The 16,882-nt window shown below is 37.6% G+C and overlaps 1 protein-coding gene across 1 annotated transcript; it reads left to right on the top strand.

The window, feature by feature from the left end:
- Positions 1 to 1,491: 1,491 nt before the first annotated feature.
- Positions 1,492 to 4,757, top strand: LOC133716143 (receptor-like protein kinase FERONIA). The gene is made up of 6 exons (XM_062142875.1): positions 1,492 to 1,834; positions 2,080 to 2,195; positions 2,801 to 2,891; positions 3,969 to 4,046; positions 4,202 to 4,434; positions 4,578 to 4,757. Exons 1-6 carry the CDS (start codon positions 1,492 to 1,494, stop codon positions 4,755 to 4,757), a joined length of 1,041 nt encoding a protein of 346 aa, XP_061998859.1.
- Positions 4,758 to 16,882: the final 12,125 nt, after the last annotated feature.

The raw sequence follows: 16,882 nt of genomic DNA, 5'->3' as shown, positions 1-16,882 counted from the left end.
ACTCAAAATGCACAAGATCAACTTGTTGATCAAGAAATGCATTTTGCAGATGATCAAGCTAACCCTGAACCCTTAACTGATCAACCACAGCCTGTAGAACCTCAAGATCAGCCTGCAGAACCACACCAAAATCAAAATCCCCAATTAAGAAGGTCTAATAGAGCAAGGAAACCAACTTATGGGGGGGGGGGGGGAAGATTCTGACTACATTGTTTATTTGCAAGAACATGAAGTTGAAATTGATCTTGCAGATGACAATGATCCAGTCACTTTCAATCAAGCTATTGAAAGCAGTCAGTCAAGTGAGTGGAAACAAGCTATGGAAGCTGAGATTGAGTCCATGAACCACAATGCAGTTTGGGATTTAGTGAAACCTGACCCCAAACAAAAGGCTATAGGCTGCAAGTGGGTATTTAAAACCAAGAGAGATGCAAATGGGAATATTGAGAGACATAAAGCTAGGTTAGTTGCCAAGGGTTTCACACAGAAAGAGGGTATTGATTTTACTGAAACTTTTTCCCCAGTTTCAACCAAAGACTCTTTTAGGATCATTATGGCACTTGTAGCTCAGTTTGATATGGAACTACACCAGATGGATGTCAAGACAGCCTTCTTAAATGGAGAACTCGATGAGGTTATTTACATGAAGCAGCCTGAAGGGTTTATAGAACCAGGAACAGAAGACTTAGTCTGCAAGCTAAGAAAATCCATTTATAGTTTAAAACAAGCTTCTAGACAATGGTATAAAAAGTTTGACTCTGTGATTTCTTCTTTTGGATTCACTGAGAATTTAGTGGATGAGTGTGTTTATCTCAAAACATCTGGAAACCAATTTATATTTCTGGTACTTTATGTTGATGACATTTTGTTGGCCAGTATCAATTTAAAGCTACTTAAAGAAACCAAAGCTTTTCTGTCAAAGAATTTTGACATGAAGGATTTAGGTGAGGCATCATATGTACTAGGAATAGAAATTATAAGAGATAGGGCACAAGGTTTGCTAGGATTATCCCAGCAAAACTATATTGCTAAAATTCTGAAAATATTTGGCATGGAGACTTGTGCATCAGGAGAGGTTCCAATGTCTAAAGGAGATAAGCTCACTAAGAAACAAAGTCCAAAGAATGAAGTAGAAAAGGTGGATATGGAGTCCAAGCCTTATGCAAGGCTTGTTGGCAGCCTAATGTATGCTCAGGTCTGCACTAGACCTGATTTGTCTTTTGCAGTTGGTATTCTTTCCAGGTTTCAGTCTAATCCAGGTCATGAACACTGGGTAGCTGGAAAGAAAGTACTCAGGTACTTGCAGAGGACTAAAAACCACATGCTTGTGTATAAACAAGTGGAACAGTTGAAGCTTATAGGATACACAGACTTAGACTTTGCAGGAAATTATCCTGATTCCAAGAAATCGACTTGTGGATATGTTTTTATACTTGCAGGAGGGGCTGTTGCTTGGAAACTATGAAACAAACCTTAGTAACAACATCTACAATGCAGGCAGAATTCATTGCAGTATATGAAGGAATGTGTGAAGGGCTATGGATTAGAAATTTCTTGATGCAGACTAGAATTTTAAGTCATATAGTTTCTGATGCTCTTGTAATTTATTGTGACAATGAGGCAGCTGTGTTCTTCAGTAAAAACAGTAAAAGGTCAAATAACTCAAAGCATATTGACCTCAAGTATTACAGTGTGAGGGAGAGAGTCAAGCATGGTGAAATTTCAGTATTGAGTATAAGCACAGACTTTCAGCTTGTAGATCCATTCACTAAGGCATTGTCAGTTGCAGCATTCAAGAAACATATTGAGAACATTCGTGTTTTACCTAGTTTAGGTTCTTAAGTTCAGTGGGAGCCTAATTTAGCTAAGAGCAAATAATTATAAGTTTTGTAATTTTCTGAGTTCTATGTATTTTTTGATAGTTGTGATTTCAGTTCAGTTATTATCACAATTTATGTATTATTGAACTTTGATTATCAATAAAAATTCTCGAGGTATTTCATTCAAATTGTGTTACTGCAATTTTATTAAAATTCTTTGCAACTTTTATTTTGTGTTCTTGATTTACCTAAATGTCAGATGGTCTTGTAACTTCAGTGAACATGTTCCTTCAGTTTAAAGTACAAGCATTAAGACCATCAGTGTTTTCGGTTTTGCTTGAGTTTCATTTTGAAACATTCAGTTGGACCATTCAGGTATATGATCTTCTGGTAATACACGATGTTCATATACTGCATCATTTTGTTTTTAATAGCATATGTGGAATGCAGGGGCTTATGTTAGTGGTCTGGAAGTGCTGCATTTTTGTTAAAGTGTATGTTTTTCCTTGCACTGCATAAGAAACTGTGTTTTGACCATGCTGAATGGATTTTGAGACTTTTCCTTATTCTGGTGCACACTTCAGTTGGTTGTGAACGAGTTAATGTTATTCAGTTTTGGTTGTCCTTGATAACCAGTGATAGTCCAAGTGGGAGATTGTTAGATCAAAAGTGGACTCATCACAAGTTATCCTAGAGTAACTAGGAAACCATCAAATACATTAAATCGTATACAACATGGATTTGGAAAATAATCAACCTAGATATCTAATGTGATAGTGTATTTATCATTGGATTAGGAATCCATTAATTGGACTACAAGAAAGTCCTAAACTGTGATGCATTAGGATTCTTAGATACAAGACTTGATCCTTAAGGAAAACCTTTATGGGAGGATTCTTAGGACTAGTACTTGTATAAATAAGAGTTTAGGGTCCCTGTTATCACCACTGTTTTACAAGCATAGTGTTCTGCCCATTCAGAAGCTTAAGTTGGTGAATAGCAGAAGACTTCGACCTCGTCTTCATCTTTGTTTTGCAGCTGCAGCAATGGCTTCTACTTATGACGTCAATGGTATGTTTAAAGTCAATAATGAACATGTAATTGTGTGAGCTTGTTTGTAATCTAGTTTTACACTGGTGGATAACAAAAAAAAAAAAAAGAATTAGTAGTCTGGCAATGTAATTTTGAATAAATAATATATATCATTAGCTCCTTAATTTTTTGTACCTATCCAAAGTTCCAAACTGTCAGTTTAGGTAAGGCTCCGAGTTACTCGTGAATCTCGTCTTTAAATCCATATGGATTAATTGTACACAATATCCACTTTTGCTGTGTTGATAGATGTCAACGAAATTTTTAAATTTTTTTTTTTTTTAACCAAACAATGATATTCTTGTATTTGGCTTTGCTATGGAACTTCCAAATTTTCAGTGAAGCTGATGAATGAGTAAAATGATACCAAATTTGTGAGTCAATGACTAAAGATCGATCAACCAAATTTAAGACTTTTCCACCAATTTAGAATCTGTTCTGATTGAACTAATAATTTATGCATAAAGACATTTCTCATTTGCAAGGACTAATAACACAGTTTATAAGACAGTAGTACTACTTGTCAAAGTCATTCACCCTTTGACTGATGATCGTTCCTACTTCTGCTCAAGAAATTCCAATAAGTGGATTAGAGAGAAACACAACAACACATATCCATGAGCAACTTTGTCCCCAGCAGCAAAAGCTTAATCCATATTAGAGTGACCATGAAACCAACTCTCGCTCCTCTATACCTTTTCTTGTTTTAGTATATGGTCACGTTGATCATATCTAGAGAGTTGCGCCCTATATACACTCCCACCGATGATATCGCTCTCAATTCTGGTTCCTCAGACAACTAGTCCAGTCGTATTGACAACCGAATTTGGACAGGAGATATCGACTCAAAACTTCACCCCGTAGAAGTATAACAAGCTGGTTATATGTCCCAAGCCAGAAAAGCACCACCTCATTCGTCCTCCACCAGCCAAGTGCCATACACCACAGCACAGATTTCCCGCTCTGAATTTAGTTACAACATTCCCCTAACTACCGGCCAAAAGTTCATTCGCTTGTATTTCTATCTTATTTCCTATCCCAACTTCACTCGGTCAGATGCCCTCTTCTTTGTCACAGCCGATGGCTATGCCCTTCTCTACAACTTCAATGCTTCTCTTATTGCAGATGCTGAATGTTTGGAGACAATATACAAGAAATTCTGTTTGAATATTGAAACATCTAATCATCTATCTCTAACCTTCAGTCCAAACAGGACAAGCTCGAATGCATACGCCTTTATCAATGGAATTGAAATTGTGTCAATGCCAACTAAACTTACTACTCTGTAGCTGCGAGTACTGGGGTCAAGTATGTGGGAACCCAAGTGAGCTATCACGTCGAAAATAGCACAGCTCTGGAGATGGTCTACCGAATCAACATCGGTGGAAGCCAAGTTTTACCGAACGAAGACACTGGCATGTACCGGTATTGGGATGTCACTGATGAATCTTACTTGGATGATATGAGTAGAAAATACATTGTTATACAGATAACCACAAGCATGCAACTCAAATTTAACAATGTATCCAAATACACTGCGCCAGACATACGGAATGGGCGGTTCAATGGTGATGAACAAAACCATCAACAAGAGCTACAATCTCGATCGCCTGGGGACTTGTAGATTACAAATTTTCTTTCTTGGTTTGATTCCATTTTTTTTAGTTAGCCACTGATATTACCTTTATGGGAGGCCGACGGTTTGTAGTCTACATTGCTAATCAATCTGCTGAAGAACAAGCGGACATAGTCATGTGGGGTAGTGGAAATGGGATTCCAATATACAGAGACTATATCGTGTTCATGTCTGGCACGGGAGGCCACAAGAAAGTAATGTTAAACTGAATGAGCAATCAATCCAAGATCATAAACACACTGCATATTAATCAATACAAGATGACCCAAAACAATATGGCTTGGAGGCGTACCTTCTTCAGTGTTGAGACCCATTGCAGTAGCAGCAGACGACCTTGACAGCAAACGCAAGTTGATCTTCATTCTTCTCCGACCTAAATATTTTGCGTATCAAAATCACAATGCAAACATAATTTTCATTACACTTTGACAGGACCCACCCCGGATTTCACCCTGAAATCCGAAGTGGCCCTGCGGGGCCCACCTTAGAAGAAATTCTACCAAAAATTTGGCGGAACTTCCCCTAAAATGGGCTACCCAAAACCTGTAGAAAGCATTTACACTTCTAAATCAAATCATCCTTATACTTCTGGAGCCACCCTGCTCCCCAATTCAACATCAATCTCCAATTCACAAAACACAAACCTCAACTTGAAAAACATAAATCCCATAGGTAATCAGAGCAATTCTAATAGAAAGGTAAATAAGGACAACCTAACTCAAAGGCAACCGCGGAAGCCATGCTGTTGACTATGCCTCAACTCCGTGTACGCCCGACCTCAACCAATTCGCCTGCAAACTGGGCATTTGAAACCGAAGGGCCCAGGGGAAAGTATTGAAAACACGTTAGTGTGAGTGGACAAAAATAAGCAATTTTAAACAAAAGAGATTTTATACTTCCCCACATTTAATTATTAAAAAAAAAAATCTCCCGATGCAGGCACTGATTTAGGAAACGAAACAAAAGGAGTTCCGCTCAAGAAAACCGACTAGCCCCGCTAGTCCCAAACAACTGAAAGGAAGGATGGAAACTCCGATACTCAACAGAATAAGACCAGCCCCGCTGGTTAAACGGAAATCAGACTAGGCCCCGCTAGTCATGTAATGATAGGATATGGGGAAGAAATATCACCATACGGGTAATGGAGCCTCCCAGGCTCTACCTATCCTCGACTGCCACTCACACATAGATTGTGCGAGGAGGAGAACTAATAACCTCGACTTCCACTCACACATAGATTGTGTGAGGAGGAGAACATTACCTCGACTGCCACCCACGTGAGGAGGAGAATAAATCACCTCTACTGCCACTCACCAACACAAAGTAAGTGAGGAGGAGAATAAGCTACCTCAACTGCCACTCACCAACACAAAGTCGGTGAGGAGGAGACCTAATCACATGACCCGCGTATGGTGAGGAGAAACCATCGAAAACCAGTAAATCCGTAAATCCATAAGGCTTCTCCAAAATCTCTCAAGATAAAATCCATGTATTCAAAGACGTGACCCCGCACGCCAAGATAGTCTCGAAATCATAAACAAATGGGCGAGAATTAATAAATCATTATAATTTCTTTAGGAAATCCCATTTCCGATAATATTCCAGAAAAATCTCGAAATCATCATTAAGGCATTCCCAATGCCAAAACCGAAAGTCGATAAATATATAAGAAAATCCAACTCCATCGAAACTCATCTCGAGAATCTTCCAGGAACTTAAATCGGCAATTAGAAATATACTTAATTCCGGAAAATTACCTCGGAAATAAGCAATTTGTCAAATAATATTATAAATCATAATCAACCTTTGAAACTCGTTGTCGAGAGCGAATCCACGAGATAAACCGAGATCGAATTTCCGAAAATCAAATCATTTGCTCAATAAGTAATATGATTAAAACTAGAGCATTATTTAAGAAAATAAATGCATGCATCAATATTTAAAAATAAAAGTCCACTCATAGTACTATTCCGACGATCACGCATTCGTGTTCCGTCATCGAGCAATAGCTCGGTACGTCGTCCTGTACACAATTTACATTCCGTGAATAATTCTTCAATAATTTAATACGATTCCTAAAATCAATTCCTCATAATTACATCTCCACTTCTTCTTGGATGCAACCCAAATTATACTACTAATACCAATTCGTTAATTTAAAGGTTCCAAGGCAGAACCGAGAGATATCCGACGGCCGGATTCTCGTAATTCGATAATCGAAACCCTAAACTTCAAAAATTCATAATTAATTCCAAGCTTCTCCAAAATTCACCAAATTTCATATACAAGCTCTACAATATTTACAGGATTTAATGGGCTAAAAACTAGAATTAAAACACAGCCCAACACGCCTCCATGCGCCACCCACAGTGGCGGTGCGTGGGACCCACGTGCCGGCGGCCACCACCTCCGATGGCCACCAAAACTTGACAGTAGCTGCAAAACAACAAACCCAACAAATTTCTCAACTGCAACAAGTCCCAATTTTACCTTTAAGAGCTCGGATTATGACAGGACCCACCCCGGATTTCACCCTGAAATCCGAAGTGGCCCTGCGGGGCCCACCTTAGAAGAAATTCGACCAAAAATTTGGCGGAACTTCCCCTAAAATGGGCTACCCAAAACCTGTAGAAAGCATTTACACTTCTAAATCAAATCATCCTTATACTTCTGGAGCCACCCTGCTCGCCAACTCAACACCAATCTCCAATTCACAAAACACAAACCTCAACTTGAAAAACATAAATCCCATAGGTAATCAGAGCAATTCTAATAGAAAGGTAAATAAGGACAACCTAACTCAAAGGCAACCGCGGAAGCTAGGCTGTTGACTATGCCTCAACTCCAATGTACGCCCGACCTCAACTAATTTCGCCTGCAAACTGGGCATTTGAAACCGAAGGGCCCAGGGGAAAGTAATTGAAAAACACGTTAGCGTGAGTGGACAAAAATAAATAATTTAATATGAATAAACCAAAATAAAACTTCATACTTTCCCACATTTTTCGATATATAAAAAAAATCCGGATGCATGCAACATTTATAAAACACTTAAGAAAATAACCCGAAAAACGTTGAACTCCAGAAAACCGACTAGCCCCGCTAGTCACAACAACAGAGTAAAAGATTGAAATTTCAATACTCGAAAATATAAGTCCAGCCCCGCTGGTTAAGAAAACTCAGACTAGTCCCCGCTAGTCAAAAATAGTATAAGTAGGGGAAGATGATAGCCATACGAATAAGCCACTCAGGCTTGGGTGATAGCCTCCCAGGCTAAAGAACTCCCATAACTCCCGTAATATACCCTTACACCACTAAGTGTAGCGATAGGATACTGGGCTACAGAATTACTGTCACAGAGACAGTAACCTGCGCCACAAAGGCGGAAGGGCTACGGTGATCCCATCACCGCGCCACAAAGGCAGAAAATCAATGCTAGCATGATAAAATCACCCCTCAGTATGGCACAGGGAAACATAACCGAAAACCAAGTAAATCCATAAATACATAAGGCTTCCCCAACTCTCGCAAATGAATTTCCAACGACGTGTCCCACACGCCAAGAGTATCATCATGATTCGAAACAAAACCAATTCCAAAATCATCATCGAGGCATTCCCAATGCCAAAACCGAAAGTCGATAAACAAACAAGAAATAATTCCATCGAAATCTCATTTCGAAAATCTTTCGGAGATCTCAAATCGGTGAATGAAAAATAAATATGAAATTCCGGAAATCACCTCGGAAAAGAATTCATTGAAAATCACAATATCAGAATTTCAAATAATAATTATAATCAATTTCTGAAAATCAATTCATATTCTCAAAAACAACTCATAAATCCAAATCCGAGCATAATAAGTTCATATCCGAAACTCATGAAAAATTCAATGTCAAATTATAATCCAAGACAAAATATCATGCTCGATAAATAAAACGATAATTAAATAAACCAATAATTTCAAAATAAATGCATGCATCATTTACTTAAAAACAAAAGTCCACTCACAGTACTATTCCGACGGTCACGTATACGAGTTCCTTTATCGAGCCAGAGCCCGGTACGACATCCTGTACACGATTATATTCCGTGAATAATTATTCAACAATTTAATATGATTCCTAAAATCAATTCCTCATAATTACATCTCCACTTCTTCTCGGATGCAACCCAAATTATACTACTAATACCAATTCGTTAATTTAAAGGTTCCAAGGCAGAACCGAGAGATATCCGACGGCCGAATTCTCGTAATTCGATAATCGAAACCCTAAACTTCAAAAATTCATAATTAATTCCAAGCTTCTCCAAAATTCACCAAATTTCATATACAAGCTCTACAATATTTATAGGATTTAATGGGCTAAAAACTGGAATTAAAACACAGCACAACACGCCTCCACGCGCCACCCACAGTGGCGGCGCGTGGGGCTCACGCGCCGGTGGCCACCACCTCCAATGGCCACCAAATTTGGACAGTAGCTTCTACTCAACAAACCCAACCAACTTCCTAACTACAACATCATCCAATTTTACCTTGAAACAGTCGAAACCGGCTGGTGAAGTTTTTCCAGAAAAACTCAAGAACCCTAGAATTTGAAATCGTCGATTCGACCTCCACACTGCAAATCGTGACTCAAGGCTAGGGGCAAAACAATCCTGGGCAAAAACCGAACCTTCGATGGTGATTTGGTGGTCGGGGACGGCCGGAAACGGTGGAATCGCTGGAAAGCTCAAACTGCCCCCGTGGACTTCCTTGCTTCGATTCGGGGTTTTCCGGCCAAATTATTGAAAACCAAGGGCACCAGCGTGTTGAGGGGAAGGAGGCGACCCCGTGGTGGCCGGTTTTCCACCAGTTGATGGCCGGACGGTGGCAAATCGAAGGGGAAAGCAAACCGCCCGGAGAGGAAAGAGGGAGAGATCGGGGGAGAGGAGAGAGGAAGGTAGGTTTCCGGATTTGGAAACCTACCACAGTAAAATTTCCAAATTTATATATTTTTTACCATGAACAGTAAATTTCTTAAATCACTCAAAACTTTCGCATACGAACTCCAATTTTTACGTACCACATATGCCCGCGCTCGGGTTAACGTCCTCTACAACTTTCATGAAGGAAATTTTCTCAAATTTTGGCCCGATCAAAAAGTCAACTTTTAGGGCCACTAAAAGTACTTAAACGACAGTAAAAGTGAAAATAACGGTCGTTTACCGTCCAACTAACTTGTAAATTGGTAATTTAAGATACGGGACGTTACAGATTAAGCCGATGAAGAAAACCCAGAAATCAAGCTTCGGACCCTAGGATGTTCTTTGTCGATTCGACCTCCACGATGCAAATCGGAGCAAAAGGCCTTAGGGGAAACGTTCGCCGGCTCAAGGCACTCCTACGGTCCCAATTTGGTGGTCGGAAACGGCCGGAAATGGAAGAATTTGCCGGAAATCCAAATCTGCTACAGTTTTCTTCAAGCCGTCGATTCTCACCTTTCCGGCCAAATCGCCGTGACTCAAGGGTACTAGCGTGTAGAGGAGAAGGAGGCGCGCCGGCGATGGCCTGCAACTCGTCCCCAGGTGGCCGGACGGCGGCAAAAATGAAGGAGAAGGAGAGAGGCCGATGCGGGGGAGAAGAGAGAGGAAGAGAGAGAAATCGGGGTAGGAGGGTAGGTTTCCCGAAATGGAAACTTACCCTGATAACTTTCTATATATATAGAAAGTTACCATGAACAGTAACGTTAGTATTTAGGCTATAACTTCCACATACAAGCTCCGATTTTTACGTACCACATATCCACGCGCTCGGTTTAACGTCCTCTACAACTTTCATGAAGGAAGTTTTCTCAAATTTTGGCCCGATCAAAAAGTTAACTTTTAGGGCCACTAAAAGTACTTAAACGACAGTAAAAGTGAAAATAACAGTCGTTTACCGTCCAACTAACTTGTAAATTGGTAATTTAAGATACGGGACGTTACACACTTAGTGGATCAATGTTTGCTTCTTACTGAATATATGCATATATAACAATCCACTTGATAAAACAAAAGAACTGATAATTAGAACAACAACCATAAATTTATCAAAATAAATAAAGCTGTTAGAACATGAACTGAAAATACCTCATTTTATTAAACCAAAACATGAAGTACAAATATTTCTATTACATAACCGAAAACAGAAAAACAAGAACTGTAGCAAAATAAAACTTAAAATGAAAACAATTTTCTCAAACATTTTGCTCCCACTGAACTTAAGCATCATTAAAACTCGACAGAATTCCCATAAGTGTTCCTTAAAGGCTGCCATTGACAATGCTTTTGTGAATGGATCAGCAAGCTGATCACCAGTCTTGATCCCAAAGATATCAACTTCACCATCTTTAACCCTCTTTCTGATACTGTAGAACTTCAAATCTATATGCTTAGAGTTATTTGATCTTTTACTATTCTTATTGAAAAATACAGCAGCTTCAGTATCACAGAACACCTTCAAACTTCCATTAACAAGATCACTTAACACTTCAGTCTCCAAAATGAAATTTTTAATCCACAATCCTTCACACACTCCTTCATATATTGCTATTACCTCTGCCTGCATAGTGGAGGTAGCTATTAATGATTGTTTCATTGTTTTCCAAGCTACTGCACCACCTGCAAGCATATAAACATAGCCACAGGTTGACTTCATGGATATAGGGATATTTTCCAGCAAAGTCAAAATCTGTAAAGCCAACTAATCACTATGCCAAAAAAGCCTTCAGACGACAGATCATATCTGTCGTCTGATGAAGTAAAAATCTGTCGTCTAGGTGGCTGCCGTCTCTTAGCCACTCAGACGACACATATTCTCCGTCATTGATAATGCACTCAGACGACATATTCAGTTTAAGGTATTGTCGTCTGAAGTACCTAATATTGAAGAATCGGGGTCTTTCTGTCGTCTGAAACACCATACCACTACATATTTATGTTGTTTCTGTCGTCTGATTTGAAGAACAATGACAGTTATATGTCGACTGATTTCGTATGTAACAACATTTATATCGTGAGTTATGTTGTTTGAGATTTCTTTGGACTACAGATAATTGTGATTCTTGTGGTTAGATTTGATTTCCAACTACAGTTTTAGTTTTTTTATGTTGTTTGAATGTCACTTGGAGTATAGTCTTACCCAAATTTCTGTTGTCTGAATTAGTATTCAATCTCATTTTTCTGTTGTTTGTTTGGACTTTCAACCATTGTTTTAGTTATGTTCTGTTGTTTGAGAATGATTAGAAATATACTTTTATGTTGTTTGAAGTAGGTAGAAACAACATATGAACCACCTACTTCTGTTGTCTGAGAGCTCTTTGAACTCCACTTTTCTGTTGTTTGAAGTAGGTAAAAACAACATATCAACCACCTAGTTCTGTTGTCTGAGAGCTCTTTGCACTCTACTTTTCTGTTGTTTGAACGTGGTAGAAAGAACAGATGATCATTTGTTTATGTTGTTTCTATTTTCTTGATACAACATAAATTGTGAAACCTGCATATATATACATCTGTTGCCTTTCAACCATTTCAACATCATTCATTTACAATCATCAAAACCATAAAATTGGACTAAAATCAGCATTCAAAATGATGCCTACGTTTCATTGCATCAACATCATCCAAAATACAATTCATAGTTCCAACTCTAAACCTAGCCAACAGTTACATAATGATCGAGATCGAGAACCAAAAAACCATCTTATCTCGATCATTTACCTAATATCTGTTTTAAAGTAAAAAATCATGTCTGCAAATCCATTTCTCTGAGCTCTGCTTCCATGTCAATTAAGATAAAGTATTAAGCTTATCTCTTGTTCATAAAGACAACAATTGAACTATTTAGACATTGTGGACAAGGCAAAACTTGAATCTTAGGAGATAAAAGATACTAGTTACGACTTTGACCACACTAGACTTTAACATGCTTCAAACCTTTATCTGCAGCGATCTTTCCTCCTATGTAGCCCTTACTCCACATAATACCTGCAACCAAAAGCAGAAGCAGAAGTGCTGCTGTTAATATTCCGATTGATGTTATGGCTTTCTTCTTTTTGCCATCATCTGAAGGAACTTCAAAGTCTGCAAAGATGTACATTAATTCCAATCAAATTAATCAAACAAAAAATAAGCTCAACTTAACTCGTGTTTTCCAATAAAAACTTATACTGCATTATCAAAACATCAACAATGAGTGCAGTTCTAATTCATGCATGAACGATTTCAAGTAGGATAAGTACAAAGTGGGAGTTTGATATTACCTTCTTTTTATGTCTTAGGAAATTTCTCCAACAGAAAGTGTGCTTCCTACTCCAGTGGATCATTCCCAGGTCAAACATAAGCATCTTTGATAGGCAAATAGCTATTCACTAATGTCTTAATCTCATATATACTAGTAAAATCTACCCGCGCTTTGCTGCGGGAATAGTTAATGAATGTCAATATGAAGCATAAAAGCTATACTCAGTTAATTTGTGTTTTTAGTTAGGAGATTGTTCGAATACATTCTTAAGTTCCTCGAGTTTAATGGGAATTGCATCAGGTGAAGGATTCCTCAAAGGCCCTGAAAGAGAATGAAAATAGATCAATCACTTTGCAGAATTGCATTTGCAAATATCTATCTCTATTGCTAAAGAAACAAAATAGATCAATCTCTACTACTTCTAGCTCGTTTACAACAATGTTTGAAATTGACTGGCATCATCATTCCCAATACAAACAGTATCAGTTATTTTGAACTTGCATACATAAAACAGATAAACAGTTGAAATTGGATAATAAATGCTCACGACGCCTTGATCTTGGATGAATTTCATCCCCACCAGAAATTGCAGTTCTAGCTTCAGTCATCGTAGTTCCAGCTTCAGATATACCACCAGCTAAATTCTGGTTATTAGATGTTTCTTGCACTTGTCTCTGAGTATCATGATTTTCACCATGAAAATCCTGTAACAATCTCTTAATTCTTATTGATCTCATCTTCGGAGCTACAACTGCATTCAAAAAACTATACATTAGTCTGAAGTTGAAATAATTTTGTGTTGTAATTTGCAAATCTATAAACTTCTAATACAAACACTGGAATCTCTTAGATGGACCAGCTTCAGTCATCGTAGTTCCAGCTTCAGATATACCACCAACTAAATTCTGGTTAACTTTGATGTTTCTTGCACTTGTCTCTGAGTATCATGATTTTCACCATGAAAATCCTGTAATAATCTCTTAATTCTTATTGATCTCATCTTCGGAGCTACAACTGCATTCGAAAAACTATACATTAGTCTGAAGTTGAAATAATTTTGTGTTGTAATTTGCAAATCTGTAAACTTCTAATACAAACACTGGAATCTTGTTAATTTAATAACACAGATAGCAAAGATAGCATTCCATCACTACTGAACAATACGAAAACAAAGAATGAGACCAGTTGCATACAACTCATAAAGGTTTTAAATTCATACCTGAATCCACAGTAACAAAAGCTGATAGAACACTGTTTCCAGTGTCTGCAGAGTAAACAATAGAATTTAGACAGTTCAAGACCACCATGGCTATACAAACTACAAATTGAATACGAAAAAAGAAAACGATGAATATAGACAAAACCAAAAATCAAGTTAATAAACTGTAGCACTTATACCTGAATAACAATGAGAAACAAAGATAATGCTAAGCAACAGACAAAGGAACAGTGGCAGTAAAATGATACAAAAACTCTATTGCATACAACCTGCACAACCCAAAGAAAACAATAATGAAATAATGAAACTAATAGTAAAACAGATAAAGCAAAAACTAAAATACAATTAACATGTACTGACATAGACTCTCCCTCCTTCCCAAATTGAAAGTCAATAATACCTCAATAAGATCAAAATACTCAAAAGATAAAAATCTGTATCACTGAAAAGCTAAAGTCCAGAAAATGATCGTAAACCTCAAAACTAAAGGCAAATGGAAATCCCATAAAGCAATTACATCAAGTACTATTGATGTTCGTAGTTGATATGAATCTTCTACTTCTATGGAAATAACATGAGGAACACACTACTCATCTCCCAAAGCTAGAGCTCGCGGACAGGAAGAAAATTAGAAATGCAATTAAGCAGACTAAACAGTGACTCAATGAAAACCAACTTGCTCAGTGTGATGAATTTAAGAATGAGATGAAACGGCTTGAGAACATGAAATGGCATCAATTCACTCACTGGTAACCTGAAAACCATATACCGGTGACCCCAAAACCATATAGCTAAAACTTGTCATAATCTATCGTTTCCCTTTCTAAAGTATTAACACAAAAAGAACAAAAGGTGCAAGAAAGAAATATAAAACAAACTGCCTCACCCTTCACTTTAAACTTTGGAGCTCCGACACTTTAGCTAATGTTCTGTTTTAAACCTGCACAAAAGAGGTCGGTTAGCTACAGCCTTTAGTATTCTGTAATACAATTGGCCTATAGTATCTTTTTTTTTTTTGCCTATAGTATCTTTACGTTCACAAAGAAATCAAAAGTATTTTGTGAACTAAACAAAAAAGATTGAATTAGTGATGTCATTGCAGATTAAAAGGAGAAATCCAATTAAATGTGCTACTATTTAAGTATTTGCAGTAACCAACAACAACCAAAAAAATGTAGTTTAACTTTCGTATATTTAGAATGTGCACATATGTGGTTCATTCTTAATCAATTCATAAAACGCTATAACAAGTTTGAAACAGTATAAGAAGTTTGCAACTAAGTTAAGTTCACATAAAAGTTGACATAAAACTATCATTGAAGATATACCTCTTAGATAATTATATTCATTAACAGATAAAAAAGAGATTAAAATGACAGAATAAAGAAATTAATTTTACCAAATGACAATGCAGATATCAAAAGTTGACAATAATAACTGTTAATAATGAAGAAGTTCAACATACGTACCAATCTAGAGACTACTATAATAGTCTGCATCAATACTAACTATCATGTACAAGCAAGAACAAAATGCAAGATGATAATCATCGAAGGAATCCATACCTGATAATTATTAGATAAGCATCAATACTAACTATCATGTATACCTGAAAGAACAAAGGCAATCCTTCATCTGTCCCATAGAAACCGAGAAGTGTTAAATCTGATAATTGCAGATTTACCAGAATGGTCATTTTGATAACACATTGACAAATTTGACAATGAATTTTACTCCCCCAAATAAAGCATACATATTTTGAAGTTAGTCTTCCCTTTGTTTCTATGTAAAGATGATGACAAAATTTTGTGTTTCAGATTAGTTCTAAGATGCAAATGGTCAAAGTATTTCCTATTTAATCTGCAAACCTCTAAGGCTTTAATCTTTTGTTTGATTAAAGAATGACTATACACAATTGATGACTTGAGAAATTGGCTGTGATATTCAACGATTGGTATTTATTTATTTAATTTCAAAAGGAAGAAAAAAAAATGTCTACCTCTTTCTCTCCCTTTTCAATGTCTCTGTCTCTTGTTGTAGCTGTTTCCTTTTCCCTTAATTCGATCATTTTCAGTGTGTTTTCTTTAGGCCAATATGTAAGTTTCTACTCATGCAGCAAATTACAACCTGCAAATAAAAGCACACACAGTAAACCAGTGTACCAAAAGCCAAACTCCTGCAACCCAAATAATATTCCAAACACGCAATTTATCACTAGAATTTGATTAGAAGGACACAATATAAACAGAGATTCAATATCAAAAGTAAAAGCTCAAGCAATTCCATCACCCACTGCAAATATACACCTAAATTGCAGGCAAAACCAAACCTAAAATTAGTCAGAAATCAAACACTAGACAAATGAATATTAGAAAATTACCTTTTCAGAGTAGCAAGAATAAGATGGCAGAGTGGTATTTGGGTATATGGTTATAGTTAAGGGTTTATGGTCACAGAAAGGGGAGTGAGAGAATGGGATAGAAGGCGAAGATGAAGACAGAAAACCGTGGTGAAGGTGGAGGAATGAATCGGGAGCTGACCTGGCCACCGACGACAGCGATAGAGGGAAGCGAGTCACAAAGAGTCAGCTTCGCCGTGGTCACCGAGAGCTGTGCAAGCTCTTTGGATTTCGTTGACCAGCGAGACCAGGTTCTCCATACCCAATACTCAGCGGTGGCGGAGGAAGCTACGGTGGGAGTCAAATCGGGTGAAATCCGATACCCCAATTTGGTATGCAGATGAGGGAGAGATGACAGAGAAATTTACCCACTGCAATTGCTGGAGGATAGACTTTTGCTTCGATAGCAACTGGTGTTTTTGGCCATGTGGGTAAGGATGAAGAGGGAGATT

Source organism: Rosa rugosa, chromosome 6 (genome assembly GCF_958449725.1).
Source record: "Rosa rugosa chromosome 6, drRosRugo1.1, whole genome shotgun sequence".
Taxonomy (NCBI): domain Eukaryota; kingdom Viridiplantae; phylum Streptophyta; class Magnoliopsida; order Rosales; family Rosaceae; genus Rosa; species Rosa rugosa.
This window is presented reverse-complemented; position numbering and strand designations above follow the sequence as displayed.